Below are 16,695 nucleotides of genomic sequence, written 5' to 3'. Positions count from 1 at the left end.
GTGGTTTGTTTCTATCTCTATCATCCACAGACGTGAAGGGAGGGAGACTGGGGATACGTCAGCAGCACAGGAGAGGTGTGGATAGTTGGGAGAGACAGGTGAAACTTTCTGACAGCTCCTCACAGCAAAGTCTGTTCACCTCGTTTCTTCTTTTGTTTATTATTACAGGCATTAACGGCAGCATACAAACAACAACTGTGGGTTTTTTATTGCTGTCATTACCATCGCTATTTTGTAACGGAACAGAAACGACAATAAGGCCTGTTACTAGCTGTACTAGCTATAGACAAACAAGGATAAGAGTCGACCGTGATCAGAACATCACGTGTCTGTGGTTGTAGAAAATGAATGAATCGCAATTGTGCAAGCTTTTAAACTTAAAAACCTATGATCTACTAGTGGTAGGATATATATTAAATAATCATCATCATCATCATCATCATCATCATCCTCATCATCATAGTTGTACGGAAAAATGTATATTGTCTTTTGCAGCTTTAGTTGGAGCAAAAATATATATTTGGCGGGACAGTATCGTCTTCTGATATACAATTTTGAATATTGTCCAAGCCTATACTTCCAGCGACTGTTTTCTTGATGTGGTGCTGCTGTGTGTGCGTCGTGCTACTCACCACGGGCAGGCCGTTGTTGATGGTCCCCCCTTCCTGGTCCATCATGTTGCGTGAGATGGTGATGGAGGGCAGCTCCAGGCTCTGCGGGGGGAACTGGGGGGTTAAGTGACCCCGGTGGTGGGCCGGCGGCTCCGGCATCCCCGGGAAGGGCGAGTCCATTTCGGATAAGCCCAAGCCAGACTCCGTCTCGGGCGGAGGCGTGATGGGAGGAATCTCGAACTCCTCGTCCCCCAAACTGGGCGTGTGGAAAGTCTACGAAAGAAGCACAGCGGGGGGGGGGGGGGGGGGGGATCGTGAAAACCAGCAACGCAAAACAATCAAAGACAAGAAGCATTCGCCGAGGTAACACAGTTAGGCCTTATCTAACTTGCAGGCAGGCGAGCCTTCAGGGATTAAATTAAAACAACTTTGTTTGAGAGAGGGAGTGTTTTAGTGGAGTGCTACTCGTCTATAACGTGCACCGAGATGTGTCGTTTCCTGAAGCTATTAAAGTCCACTTTGAGTGAAGAAGCAAAAAAAAAAGGAAAAAGGAAGACGTCAAACGCAAAAATATCAAGCGGCAATCACGGACGAGAGAGAGGATACACGATAAAGCCCTTAATCTCCAGGATGGAAGATGGGTTGAAGTGCAGAGAACATACACGTCACAGCGAGGAAGATAGGTTTAAAGAACATTTTTCAAAGATGATTACGCTCGGCCAGAAGTGTTTCTTTTCATTCCCCCTCGCCTGGACTCTTAAATCTGCTCATCAAACGGCCTAATCCTTCTGGCTTTCCATATTAAAAGCAATGTGGTCACAGTTAATTTGCTTATTTGCCTTCTTGGAGATGGGCCTGGTCACCTACTTGGCACGGGTCTTGTCTGTATCATCACAGCGCGTTAAGCTCCTCTCCAAAAAGGTCCAGTATATTCATACACCCACAATGAGCAGCACGTGGCAGCTCCGCAGAACTGTAGCTGGACGCAGGGGGGCGGACACAGCATGGTGTTCCAAGGTAGCAGTGCTAGCAGTGTTGGGCAAGTTACTTTCAAAATGTAATATACTACATATTACTAGTTACTTTCATTTGAAAGTAATAAGTTACTTTACAATATTACTGTCTGTGTAGAGTAACTGGTTACTTATGACACTACTTTTGCATTACTTTCACCAAAACAACAGCAGTAGCAGAATGACATCGCTGCCTCGGAACCATCCCGAAAAGTTATTTCAACCGTCTTGAAGTCAGTGTAAACAATCCAAAATTCTAAATGTTATCCTTTTCCTTTGTTATTGTCATCTATAGGGGTTATTTGCATAAAAACACACAGTTTGATTAGGAATGATTGTATCTTTATTTAAATATGTGCTTTGATTTAAAAAAAAATAACTAATTTGTAACTTGAGATACTTGACAAAGTAACTGGTATAATATTACTGAAATACTACAAGTAATAAGTTATATAAGTCTGTATCCCTGACGCTCTGATAAACTTGTTGTAACTTGTTTTTTCCATGATTGACGTCTAATAAAATCAAATCAAAAATATATTACCGAGTTACTGCTAAAAGTAATATATTACTTTTGTAATGAGTTACCCCCAACACTGAGTGCTAGACAGTTGCTTGGGGAAGTGCTGGGCTTGGTCGTTGCTGTTGAGCGATGACTGAAAACCCTGTTTTGGAAGCACGGGGCTCTTTTTACTAAACGTGGAAATAGTTTAACTTCTCGCACTTTGGCATCCTGAGCGCTAAAAACATGTTAAGCTCCCCAGCACTGTTGGGAATGTGGAACAGCGTGTTCTTTGTGTTGGAAATGAAATGAAAACGAAGCGCCCGCTCTGTGAAGAGAGGTTACCGGTGGACATATAACTTGGGAGGATAACACGGTGTGATTTTATTTTATTTTTTTCCCCATCGCCATTGTTGTCCATGAAAAGTCTAAACCCTGATGCATTTGCCTGCTACTATCTGTTCTGCTGCAGGTTTGCCTGACCTCCCAAAAGTCATGTTTGTTCAAATGCATTACAACGGCCTGCAGAGGCAGACTGCTGCCTGCAGAGGCACACTAGCTGCACTGACTGACATAACACATCATGCTGAACAACACTTGTATTGGACTTCTTCTAACATGACTTAACAGGTGACGTGTAGATCTTACAGTAGTCCGCCATGGGTGTGTGCACATGATTTTAGTTTGGGGATGGCCCCAGTGCGAACCAAACCCCTTACCCTGCCAGTGGGGATAGTATGATTAATTAACCCCTAACTACTGTAATTTGCACTACTGTAATGTGCTACTGTTGTGTCAGCTAGAATTAGCTAGACATATTTTCTGTGAAGCCCTCTGGGACATGCTTGTGAATTAGGGCTATACAAATAAACTTGACTTGACCCTTTGAGCTTCTACAAGACCACAAACTGTACTCCAAAACACGGAACTCGACCCTACAAACCTTACCTTAGACTATTACGAGTCTACTCAACAACAGAGCTAGCTCCACTCACCATCCGAGCTAAGCAGCCCTGTCTTTTCCGTCTTGTTCCACTCGGTCTCTCTGTCTCCAGAAGGGGGATGGAATAACAGACGGGAGACAGACAGCGGAGGGAATATGCCAACACAGCCCTTTGATTAGGGAGTATTAATGTTCCCCTTGCTTGCTTTAGCACACAGACACTTGAAACTAATTCATTGCCTACTCAGGGCAGCTGTCTTGACAAGCACTGATGAATTCCAGCGGCACAGGCAGCTAATAGACTTCTCATCCTCCTCCTTTCTCTCTCTCTCTTCTCTTCCTGTTTCCGACCCACCGTTTCACTTTCCGACGCTTGTTTCTTCGCAGCGATTGAATCAGTCCTCCTTTCTGAAGGAGCTAATGTCATCTTCATCACAGCGCTGCTGGGCTGGCCCTCTGCTCTCATAGAGAGAGCAGGATAAATCACACATCGCAGCTTCGGTACAAACCGTTTACTTATAGGCTCCTCTCTACTGTCGTATTATGCTCCTCCAGTCCAACGAGAAACCTCTGGAGTTTGAGTTCGTTCGCGCCTGTTCAACAGCATTCGGATCAAAAACACAAAAGTGTTCTGAAAATAAATCAAACGAAACTTGTCGTGAGTCATCGGCGAGGGGGCTTCACGAACACATGGAAGGGATCACACGCTCTCCATCATCACAGGCTCTGTTCGCCTTTTCATTTCTCCCCCGTAGCTACAGCAATGTAGCATCCATTTCCAGAGCAGCCTTGAGACCTAAAAATGGTGGTCTAAGCAGGCCATGTTCACATTACAGGCAAATCTGATTTGCTGATAAAGTCATTAATCGTCATTATCCTGATTGGTTTCCCAAATCTGATTTGGGAGTGTGTCCGCACTGCCACAAATCAGATTTTCAAGTCGGATCTGTGCGTCCAGACCTAAACAGCCTATCTGCATGGGTTGTAGGGGCGTGCCGATTAATCGTATAATCGATGCATCGCGATTAGTCACGTGACGATTAAAATCGATTCACAATGTTCGATTATCGATTTGCAAAAAATTGCATTTTTTTTTTTTTTTTTTTTTTTTTGCTTTATTTGCAAAAAATACGGTATTTCGCCCAGAAAGCAGTTCCTTAACTGTAAAACGAGACCAAAACTGAAGTACTGGAAACTGGAATCACTGAAGAAAGCATGCAGGGTGGCTGTAACATGTGATGCGTGGACTTCAGTCGCAACTGAAGATAATGGAGGTACATTTGTTTGTTTACTTTAATTAATGGATACTGACAAATATACCTTGCTTAAAAAAAATCCTGTTTGGTGAAAAAGATGCAGCGAAAATCGTGAATAATCGTAATCGTTTAATAATCGAATCGTAGCACCCTTAATCGTAATCGAATCGAATCGTGAGGTGCCTAAGGTGGCACACCCCTAATGGGTTGCTATGGTAACGACGTGGGCGTCAGTAAATACGTACGTTGGTGACGTGGTTTTCCTGCGCAGATGCATTTGATGACGAGTTGCGAGTGACGTTCAAATCAGATTTGGTGGATCTGCGCGTCACTCAAGTCACATCAGTCGAAAGCAGATTGGAAACTACCTCCATATGTGGTTTGGGACAAGTGACACAAATCAGACTTGGAGCGTCCAGACTCATAAAACCAATCTGGATAAAGTCATTGATAGGTCACTAAAGTTCACAAATCAGATTTGGCCTCCTAGTCTGAATATGGCCTTATTCTCATCTCAGACCAAGTATAATATTCATATTTTTAGGATATAATGTAGCAATCTTTAAAACATTGGGTACACTATTCCAATCTGTGTCCCAGAAAAGACTCGTCCCTGTCTTAGTCTTGCCCTCTTGTCAAGCAGGATCATCTCGACTACAACCCTGGTGCGCTGTAGAGAAGAAAGATGGGGGACAAAGCTGTATTCGTTTAGCTCGATTTACCCACAAAAACCCTGGAAAAGGATGGTTTTGGGGAGGGAAATCTATCACTTCCACTTTCATTGCCCTCGCTCTCATATGGATACTATTTGCTGATGTAAGTAGGTTTCTTGTGCTATTACATTGTGTAAGTTAAATCAGGGCAGACGTATATAGGCCACAGGATCCTATAGGCTGGTGCATTGTGGCCTGAATTACAGAGCCAACCAAAAGATTTGAGACAACCTTCGATGGAAGAAGGTGAGCTGAGGTGAGCTTCATTTGAAAAGGAAATCAGCACAAACATGAGCACGACCTTTAAGATCAACACAGACATGTCACTGGAGGGGAGGAATGCTAGCATTGAGTTTCTGCTAGAAGAAGAATGGAGGTGGAGGAGACGAGGGGTTATGACTGAGGGGGAAGGGAGGAGGCTGAAGATCAGTATCAAAGACCGTGTTTGTGCGCGCCACCTCCCTTTGTTAATGATGATCCAAATTAACATCTACACAAGCAGAGCTGATAATGGAGACATGGAGTTTGTTTCTCAGCGGGGGCTCTGGAAGGTGTCATCATGTCAGTGAAGGAAGGCCCTCTCCCTCGGGGAGAGGTGCCAGACTCGACAGTCTACTGGAACCCACAGAGTGTTACAGTGTTGCATACACTGTCTGGAACCCACAGTGTTACAGTGTTGCACACACTGTCTGGAACCCACAGTGTTACAGTGTTGCACAGACTGTCTGGAACCCACAGAGTGTTACAGTGTTGCATACACTGTCTGGAACCCACAGTGTTACAGTGTTGCACAGACTGTCTGGAACCCACAGTGTTACAGTGTTGCACACTGTCTGGAACCCGCAGCGTTACAGTGTTGCACACTGTCTGGAACCCACAGTGTTGCACACTGTCTGGAACCCACAGTGCTGCACACTGTCTGAAACCCACAGTGTTACAGTGTTGCACACTGTCTGGAACCCACAGTGTTACAGTGTTGCACACTGTCTGGAACCCACAGTGTTACAGTGTTGCACACTGTCTGGAACCCACAGTGTTACAGTGTTGCACACTGTCTGGAACCCACAGTGTTACAGTGTTGCACACACTGTCTGGAACCCACAGTGTTACAGTGTTGCACACTGTCTGGAACCCACAGTGTTACAGTGTTGCACACTGTCTGGAACCCACAGTGTTACAGTGTTGCACACTGTCTGGAACCCACAGTGTTACAGTGTTGCACACTGTCTGGAACCCACTGTGTTACAGTGTTGCACACTGTCTGGAACCCACAGTGTTACAGTGTTGCACACTGTCTGGAACCCACTGTGTTACAGTGTTGCACACTGTCTGGAACCCACAGTGTTACAGTGTTGCACACTGTCTGGAACCCACAGTGTTACAGTGTTGCACACTGTCTGGAAGCCACAGTGTTACAGTGTTGCACACTGTCTGGAACCCACTGTGTTACAGTGTTGCACACTGTCTGGAACCCACAGTGTTACAGTGTTGCACACTGTCTGGAACCCACAGTGTTACAGTGTTGCACACATTACATTACATTACGTCATTTGGCAGACGCTTTTATCCAAAGCAACTTACAATAACACATTTTTGTCAGCAATAGAGCAATCAACTATGTAACACTGTCTGGAACCCACAGTGTTACAGTGTTGCACACTGTCTGAAACCCACAGTGCTGCACACTGTCTGGAACCCACAGTGTTACAGTGTTGCACACTGTCTGGAACCCGCAGTGTTGCACACTGTCTGGTGTCACTTCACATAAAGCCAGTCTAATGCTGCACCGGGAGCAGCTTAGGGGGCTCTGATCTGAGACTAAGAGATGCACAATCCACTTTCTTCGCATCAGCAGCCTGATTATCCATTTAAATTGTTCTGAAAGGCTCAGCAGAGCCAAGTGCCAAGCCAGATGCTGGCTCGGGACGTGCGGGCATGTACATGTGTAGAGAGAGACAGTGAGAGAGAGAGAGCATAATGTGTGTGTGTGTGTGTGTGTGTGTGTAGATATTGTGTGAGTGTGCATGTCTTTCCATTGGCAGCCACAGGGTCCAGTGGCATAAGGGCAGAGCAGGGTTTGTAACAGAGAGGCTTGATCTATCCAGCATGAGCATCCTGAGCAGATGGATGGGGAATCTCCACACTGACTGAACAGCAAAAAAACAACAACACATGGAATCCGATTTTTGCAAATCGGATCCAAACCACATTTTGGAGGTGTTTTGAAATGTGATTCCCAATTCGAATGTCAACAGATGCATCTTCAGTCCGGATGCTCTGGTCGCTCATGATGGATTTCAGCAGTACAAACTTCATGCACAATCTCTTTCTCAACAGATATTGGCCGTCTAAAGTGTCTTGACAGCAACTTGACAGCGCGATTGTTTGGATGGCGAGATTATGGATCTCTCCGTTTCTCATGCCTGTACATAAAAAAACGTGTCACCAGCGTATCTAGTATGACGCCTACGTCGTCACCACAGCAACCCATGCAGATAGGTTACTGATCCGATTTGAGAAACAAATGGTATTTGCCTGCAGTCTGAACGAGGCCATGGAGGAGGTAGACCTGGGTCAAGCAATATTTACAAATGATCTTTTAGCGGTTGTAATCTACTTGGAGATCCACACAGGTGGTGTTCGTCCACTTCAGGACAATTCGGATACTGTCAGGTATGTTGTCAATTAGAGTGATATTATAATGACTGTTACCCTGTTAGCCATGGATTGCAGTTTTGGACCTGACAAAAAAGGCTAGTAGGTTGAGGAGAACGTGCATCATTTGATTCCGTACAATATGGAAAGTCCAGTGAATGTACGGGAATGTGTCCTGGTGGTACTGGTGCGGTGACATAACTTACCATCGTAACACAATTTTGCTATGGACTTCACATAGAGTGCAAAGGGACAATTAAGACATATGGCAGGCGGGGGAACGATACGTATCATTTGTCACCAGCTGGGATAGTGGGGCTGGGATTTGCTTTCACCTTCTGAGAGAGAGAGAGAGAGTGTGTGTGTGTGTGTGTGTGTGTGTGTGTGTGTGTGTGTGTCTGTGTCTGTGTCTGTGTGTGTGTGTGTGTGTGATCATGGTAATGTGGTCCTGGAGACATCTATTTTAGCGGGAAGTACCACAGAAGCTGTTTTCAGTACTTTGCCAGGTGTTTTTGTCTGTCTGTCTGTCTGTCTGTCTGTATGTGTCTGTCTGTCTGTCTGTCTGTCTGTCTGTCTGTCTGTCTGTCTGTATGGGTGTGTGTAGTGTGTAGTAGTGTGTGTAGAAAAATGAAGGTCAAGTTAAAAAATGGGCATGTCCTCGAGTGCCCCCCGCCCGGGTGGGGTTGTCAAAAGGGCCTTTCTGTGTGGAGTTTGCATGTTCTCCCCGTGCCCCCTGGGGGTTTCCTTCATATAGGAACCCCCTTCACCAAAACATGCAATATCCTGGTGGCTGAAGTGGTGCCTCCTCTGGTCGTTAGGGGCGCCTGTTCGGAGGAAGGGGAACTCGTTGGAATAGCGTGATCCTCCCACGTGCTATGTCCTACCGGTGAAGCTTCCCCTGTCAGGTGAAAAGAAGCGGCTGGCTACTGCCCATGTCTCGGAGGAAGCATGGAGCCAGTTTCGGCTCTCCCCAGATCGACAGAGGGTGGAGCAGCAACCAGGATAAATAAATTAAAATGAGCACTAATGGGGGATAAGAATGGGAGAAAAAAATCGAGGGGAGAAAAAAAAACGTGCAAGATGCAGTCACGAACCTTTACAGGTGTGTCGTCAACATAGGAACGATGGCCGAGTTTTAAAACGGGCATGATCCGAGCGAGCAATAACGCCCCCTGGCTCACATTCATTTGAAGTAGCGCGGCTGTTGTGATCCAATCGCAAGATGGTCTCTAGTTATTGTTTTGAAATATTAAACACTAATAATATTAAAAGGACGATAGCGATGGAAACCTAGAAGGAAAGGCACTGGCAGATGAAGAAGAAGAGACATTTGACGATATGAGCGAATGATCCCCTGGTTTCATATTGCTGTAGCACCACCATGCTGCTCCAATATGAGGAGACAAGAGCAAGAAAAAAGCTTTTCAGGCAATATCTCCAGTCTTTCAATAAACGTTGTAATCCAATTCACAGATGCAATAACCAAGACTTGTTAAAGGCAGCACCATGCAATTACTGCATATAATAGGGCCTCGCGATCAATAGAGCCAGGATTGAGGCTCCAGTTTCCAATATGGAGACAGGCAGAGTGCACACTACTCAAATGACAACATCAAACCATGGCACCCCCCCCAATCAGCATTATTTCAAATTTGGATCATTTGTAGTCCATTTCTACATATTTATAGTTCATTACACCTCTCTAATTTGATTGGAGGAGGTAAAGTGATACTTTTGAGTGGAACTCAATCTCAGTGTACAGTATCCCTTTCCCTGAGGGAAGCAGTCAAGCTTTCCCTGCCTAGGATGTATGCTTTACCGAGCACACCAAGGTCATCTTATCTCATCGTCTAAGTGCAGAAGGTAAACGATACGGCGCAGCCATCTAAACAGCAAATACAGCTCTGCTAGCTCTGATGTACTGTAAGGATTTTTGCCTCTTTGCACATTGCATCGGAAATTTGCCCTGACACGGGGCTGTGTAAACCAATAGTGACTGGATGGATAGAGATTATTTCTTATTTAAAGTGGAAGCATTTGCCTGCGCGGCAAAAATAATGAGGCTAAATGTATATAAAGATTATTTCTCTTTAGAACACGGCTCTCTCGAATACTCGATTCTGATTGGTCAATCAACAAGATTCACCGGTCATTATTTCTCGACAACCGACCGCTGCTCTGCCACACCTGGATTAATCAGTTGATAAGAGCTTTTTGTCAGCAAACACTACTAATTAGGCCAACCAGTTGCAGCTGTGGTGTCTTGTGTGCCAATTACGAATGAAACCGCTTTGCTTTGAGGGCAAGGGTCAGAGCCCAGACAACAACAGATATACAGTAGCACATGTGTCTGTCCTTAGAATATTGAAGAGAGAAAAGTGATGTGAGATAGACAGAAAGTGTTTTTCCAAGACAGGATCAAGTGCAAGGTAAGGAGGAAGGGAGAGGGGGATGTAGTTGTGCATGCCTATGTGCAGGACAGGATCAGGTGCAAGGCAAGGAGGAAGGCGGGGGGATGTAGTTGTGTGCAGGACAGGATCAAGTGCAAGGCAAGGAGGAAGGAGGGGGGATGTAGTTGTGCATGCCTATGTGCAGGACAGGATCAAGTGCAAGGTAAGGAGGAAGGAGGGGGGATGTAGTTGTGTGCAGGACAGGATCAAGTGCAAGGCAAGGAGGAAGGAGGGGGGATGTAGTTGTGCATGCCTATGTGCAGGACAGGATCAAGTGCAAGGCAAGGAGGAAGGAGGGGGGATGTAGTTGTGTGCAGGACAGGATCAAGTGCAAGGCAAGGAGGAAGGAGGGGGGATGTAGTTGTGCATGCCTATGTGCAGGACAGGATCAAGTGCAAGGTAAGGAGGAAGGAGGGGGGATGTAGTTGTGTGCAGGACAGGATCAAGTGCAAGGCAAGGAGGAAGGAGGGGGGATGTAGTTGTGCATGCCTATGTGCAGGACAGGATCAGGTGCAAGGTAAGGAGGAAGGAGGGGGGATGTAGTTGTGTGCAGGACAGGATCAAGTGCAAGGCAAGGAGGAAGGAGGAGGGGATGTAGTTGTGTGCAGGACAGGATCAGGTGCAAGGCAAGGAGGAAGGAGGAGGGGATGTAGTTGTGTGCAGGACAGGATCAAGTGCAAGGCAAGGAGGAAGGAGGAGGGGATGTAGTTGTGTGCAGGACAGGATCAGGTGCAAGGCAAGGAGGAAGGAGGAGGGGATGTAGTTGTGCATGCCTATGTGCAGGACAGGATAAGGTGCAAGGTGAGGAGGAAGGAGGGGGGATGTAGTTGTTCATGCCTACTGTATGTGCAGGACAGGATCAGGTGCAAGGTAAGGAGGAAGGGAGAGGGGATGTAGTTGTGTGCAGGACAGGATCAGGTGCAAGGTAAGGAGGAAGGGAGAGGGGATGCAGTTGTGTGCAGGACAGGATTGTTGTGCAGCACTATAGAAGGACTACATCTTTTGAGTTGGAGTTGAAAACAGTGTGTAGTAGGTGAATGCGGCTGCATACATTTAGCTTACTGTCAAAGTGAGTCGTTGATCATAGAGCCCAGATTGGTTTTGGCTGGCGCTCGTACAGGAAGTTTCCCCTCCACTGTACCCAGCCTCAGGCTGACACGTAAGTAGATTAATATAGCGTTACAGTGGGGAGGAAAACTCATTTTGGTGTGAAACTTCCCAACTCAAAGTGGAAAGTCACTTTAATCTTTCTCCAGCTCAGGTTGGAAGAAACAATCGTACACTCCATCATTTGCAAAGGGGGGGGGGGGGAAATCTATGCTGCGCACGTGTGTGTGTGTGTGTGTGTGTGTGTCTCTCTCTCTCTTTCTCTCTCTCTCTCTCTCTCTCTCTCCCTCTCTAAGCACAATGCCATCTGTGCCCTAACACTGGAAACAGTTGTTCCTTTTGATAAAATGCAAATGAGCTGAGCTGTTTTATCAAGTGGTCCCCCCGGCCCCTCCCCCCACCCTGGCTGCCACACTGGGCCCTCACAGCTGGGGGCTGAACGCGCTCCAAACAGCTTGTGCTGGCGTGGCCCCGCCCCCCGCTGCAGTGCGCCTCCGCGGCCCACAGACACAAGAGGATGCACTCACTCAACAAATGGGGGGGGAGGGGGGGGGGATTAAACTTCTCTGGCAGTAGCTACTCTCTGTCTTTGTAGGGCGGTCACTTTACGAACATGAGGTCACACACTCCAAACACTCCCGCTGTAACCACCTGTGACTCCAAACACTCCTGCTGTAACCGCCTGTGACTCTAAACACTCCCGCTGTAACCGCCTGTGACTCCAAACACTCCCACTGTAACCGTCTGTGACTCCAAACACTCCCGCTGTAACCGCCTGTGACTCCAAACACTCCCGCTGTAACCGCCTGTGACTCCAAACACTCCTGCTGTAACCGCCTGTGACTCCAAACACTCCCGCTGTAACCACCTGTGACTCCAAACACTCCTGCTGTAACCACCTGTGACACCAAACACTCCCACTGTAACCACCTGTGACACCAAACACTCCCACTGTAACCACCTGTGACACCAAACACTCCTGCTGTAACCGCCTGTGACTCCAAACACTCCTGCTGTAACCGCCTGTGACTCCAAACACTCCCGCTGTAACCGCCTGTGACTCCAAACACTCCCACTGTAACCGTCTGTGACTCCAAACACTCCCGCTGTAACCGCCTGTGACTCCAAACACTCCCACTGTAACCGTCTGTGACTCCAAACACTCCTGCTGTAACCGCCTGTGACTCCAAACACCCCTGCTGTAACCGCCTGTGACTCCAAACACTCCCGCTGTAACCGCCTGTGACTCCAAACACTCCTGCTGTAACCACCTGTGACTCCAAACACTCCCGCTGTAACCACCTGTGACTCCAAACACTCCTGCTGTAACCGCCTGTGACTCCAAACACTCCCACTGTAACCACCTGTGACACCAAACACTCCCACTGTAACCACCTGTGACTCCAAACACTCCTGCTGTAACCGCCTGTGACTCCAAACACTCCCGCTGTAACCGCCTGTGACTCCAAACACTCCTGCTGTAACCGCCTGTGACTCCAAACACTCCTGCTGTAACCGCCTGTGACTCCAAACACTCCTGCTGTAACCGCCTGTGACTCCAAACACTCCCGCTGTAACCGCCTGTGACTCCAAACACTCCCACTGTAACCCCCTGTGACACCAAACACTCCCACTGTAACCCCCTGTGACACCAAACACTCCCACTGTAACCCCCTGTGACGCCAAACACTCCCGCTGCAACCGCCTGTGCTTAAATGCCACGGCAGCATCCCACACTGCCCCAGCTAATGAGAATGGAAACAACTCTTTCCCCCCTGAATAGTGACAAAAAGCCAGGCACTAACAATGGCATCTATCTGACTCTTTGGGAGTGGTACTGTGCTCTTTTGCTGTGGCTTTTGAAACGAGATCAATCTCCCAATGCTACACTGGATGAGATTGGCCCGTTTGAACCGCAGAGGATGATTGGGTATTTTTGGTGCACTTGTCTCTAATGACAGGGCAGTCGGAGAGGGCGGAGGGGGAGGAAAGCGGGTATATTTAGCACACTGTTAGGCCTACTATATAGCTCAGAGAGAGAGGCCGTTCTATACCTCCAGAGAAACAAAACTATTCTCTCTTCTTTCCTTTAATATGATTTACAGTAACACACGGCTCTAACTCAGCCTAAGACAGTCGGTGACATTTCGGGGGTTTCACGAGCGCCAAGCGAAGAGAGCGGCTGAGTGACAGAAGTGTGGAATCTCCTTGGGGCTCCTTGATTACGTCTTTGAAAAGAGGGGAGAAAACAGGTGTTTACATCCTCAACTTTCCCGGATGTCACTTAAGCTTAGCGACGCCGTCGAGACAGTCGCATCACGCGCCTCTCAGAGTACCCATTGTCACGATGACAAGGCTTCGGGGCGAGCAGAGCTGATCTCTGGATGCTTCAGAGTCTTAGGGTAATGCTGCCGAGCTGGCGACATTTCGAGGCGACGACGAGGATGAGGAATATCGCCTGTGGCAGAATTGGGATAAATCATCGTATCATCGTGGATATATCATGGAGGGCTTTAAGACATAATGGGTCATGTTTACACTTTTAGTTGCCATTGTTGGCAAATTTGCTCATCTACATTGCCTTAAAGGAACACTCCGCCCATTTTCAACCAGTTTTGTATCATTAGAACATCAGTAGTATATCAGAAAACTGTAAACGGTTTTGAAGTCTGTCATTTAATTTGACAGTTATTGAGTGTTAAAGTGTGGACCAGTGACATCACTGGTCCACACTAACTCAAATGAATAACTCATTAACTCAAATCAACTCTCAATAACTGTCAAACTAGATGAATTACTTCAAAACCGTTTACAGTTTGAGAGTTGATTTGAGTTAATGAGTTATTAATTTGAGTTAGTGTGGACCAGTGATGTCACTGGTCCACACTTTAACACTCAATAACTGTCAAATTAAATGACAGACTTCAAAACCGTTTACAGTTTTCTGATATACTACTGAGGTTCTAATGATACAAAGCTGGTTGAAAATGGGCGGAGTGTTCCTTTAAATAGTCTGTGGAGCACATATTAATATATAGATATAATATATAGATTATTATATTAGGGGTAAAGCAATATCATTTATATACATCTGTGGAAAAAGCCTTACGCAGTAGCAGCTTGTTAAGCAAGTTGTCGTCATTTAAAATGGCCGAGCTACGATGCATTTACATGACTGATAATGCATCAAGCGTTATTGCCTTTCCGAGAAACGCGTAAAGATCTTGTCTCAGCAACATCTGCTCCACTCTACTTTATCACTTTAATTGGCTGCATCTGTATTGGGTGGTACGTGTTGTTTAACAGTTGCCTTTGCCCCGATCATCTGTATTGGGCAGTACCAGAGCAATTGAGAGAGAGAGAGAGTGGCGTCAGCGGAGGACCAAAATGCGTGACTCATTAGCCAATGGACAGCCAGGAAGGGGTCTCGCGCTACTTTTGAATGCTAAAATAAAGCTGATAATGTACAATTTGATTCTAAGAAAAAAAACACACACACAAACTGTCCATTTTGCTGCAACTCGACAGCGCTGCTTAATCCAGGACCTTACTTCCTGGAACTCTTGAGAGTAAAAAAAACTGGTCCATTGGAGTGAACGGAGATGTCGCGACTCTTCTATATATGCGGTTCTGGGTGCTACGTCTTCAACAACAGTTGCCTTTGCTCCTGATCAAATGGGGAATTGGAATATGGAAAAAGGATGTAGTATACTCACATCACCACCGGCAGCGAGTAGCGCACCGTTGGCCTCCGCCATGTTCATGTAGTTGTTGTTGTTCTGGAACTGCGAAATGAAGAGGAGAAAACACAATCAACCTTATGGTGCGAACATGCGTTTGTACAACAGGCTCTTCAACAACACAGACGCATTATCATTCAAATGGCACGTCGCCACACTTGTCGCTGAATGTTGACACATTGAGTTAACCCCTCGCTCTCCGCGCGCCGCCCGAATTCTGCCACTTGTGACGTGAAGAGAGGCCTCATGAGAGGAAATGAGAATGTGGCCCGGCTATTCAGCTCTTACGCGATGGCAATTAAAGCACACGTTTGCATCACAAAGCCAAGTATCGCGATGCAGCGGCAGGTTATTAACTTCACGTAACCTATGGGAGAGCAGTGTTGTTGCTGAGGGGAAGAAGGAGAAGTGAAAAGCTTTTTTTTTTTTAAATATACGGGTGGTGTAGATGTGTCTTGGTTCATGAGGTTAAAAGATACAATCAACAATGTATATGACCAACCTCATTTTCACGTTTATTTGCCTATGCTCACAAAGAATTTGACTCAAAGATAAAACAAGTCTTTGTATTCTTTCTCGTCCCGTTGCAGCTATAAAATAAAACTATATTTGACTCGAGCGGGTTGCAAATGTAAACAGCCCTTTTTTACAGCCTCGACCATATATATATAAAATGAATCGTCAGCTGTGCTTTTATTAAAGGGACAGGCACGTATCAGAGTCAAGAGTGCCAAACATGGGAATAACCTCCACGTAAACAAAAGACAGTGGTTTGGGGAAACTGTGTCGCGACAGAGGGCGCCACACTACAATTACTAGGAGGGGGGGGGGGGGGGGTTTAAACTGTAGGCGAGCGATTAAAAAGCTGCACTTTGGTAAGAAATAACATAGTGTTTTCACACCAAAACCCCCCCACTCCGGCAACCCACACATATAGCCTGCTGGCAAAATGGCAGCCACTTCCTTTCTTCTGAGACACAAGCGTGCTGACAGGTAGGAACAATGGGACATAGAATGAAGAATTATGGGCTAGCAGCTGGGCCCTGGAGCACAATGCACCTCTCTGTGAGTGAGCAGTGCAAAAACGCTGCCTACACGGCCTCCGAGGAGAAAGACTCACACACACACAACACAAGCCGGGTTTGCTGCGTCTTCATGAAGTTCCAACTCAGAACATTCTCCCTTATTTTTCCCACAATGCCGAGCGGAGTAATCCTCTTTTGTGTGTTTATTACAAAGTCGCTCTCGCTTTAAACATTATGAAAGACGAACAACTCCGATAGATGGAGAGGAGGAGGAGGAGGAGGGGGGGTTGTTTCTTATCTTAGCAAGGGGGCCAAACAATAGTAGAAACAAATTAAGATCAGAGAGAACGGAGAAGAAATGCATTAATATATTTTCCCAGGCCTTTGTTATTTTTTTCCTCCCTCTTCTCCTTTTCTTCGGAGTGGTTAGTATGCGAATGTAATTACCGAAAGAACTGCCGCTAATCAACTGCGAATGGTATCCATTAATTAGTCTGTGCCCTGGAGAGAGAGTGGCGAATCAGCAGCAATGTTAACAGCGTTACGCACCAATGAGACGGCAGCCACCGGCTCCCTGCTAGCATGTTGCCGAAGCAGGTGGCTTTGGGGCCCTCTAGTCCTCTAGTGCCATCTTACCTGCAGCTGGCCCACTAAACTATATCTGAGTTGAGCTCTGGGCT

The 16,695-nt window shown here is 46.5% G+C and overlaps 1 protein-coding gene across 1 annotated transcript in view; it reads right to left on the bottom strand.

Moving 5' to 3' along the window:
- tox3 (TOX high mobility group box family member 3) overlaps positions 1-16,695 on the bottom strand; it is a gene marked incomplete at both ends in the record, with an annotated part of 67,480 nt that overhangs the window by 12,694 nt on the left and 38,091 nt on the right. Inside the window, 2 exons of the mRNA XM_083662213.1 lie at positions 633-884; positions 14,967-15,035. Of these exons, the coding sequence (XP_083518339.1) occupies positions 633-884; positions 14,967-15,035 (321 nt within the window). The remainder of the gene's footprint in view (positions 1-632; positions 885-14,966; positions 15,036-16,695) is intronic.

Source organism: Poromitra crassiceps, assembly GCF_964638095.1.
Source record: "Poromitra crassiceps genome assembly, chromosome: 28".
Lineage (NCBI taxonomy): Eukaryota > Metazoa > Chordata > Actinopteri > Beryciformes > Melamphaidae > Poromitra > Poromitra crassiceps.
This window is presented reverse-complemented; position numbering and strand designations above follow the sequence as displayed.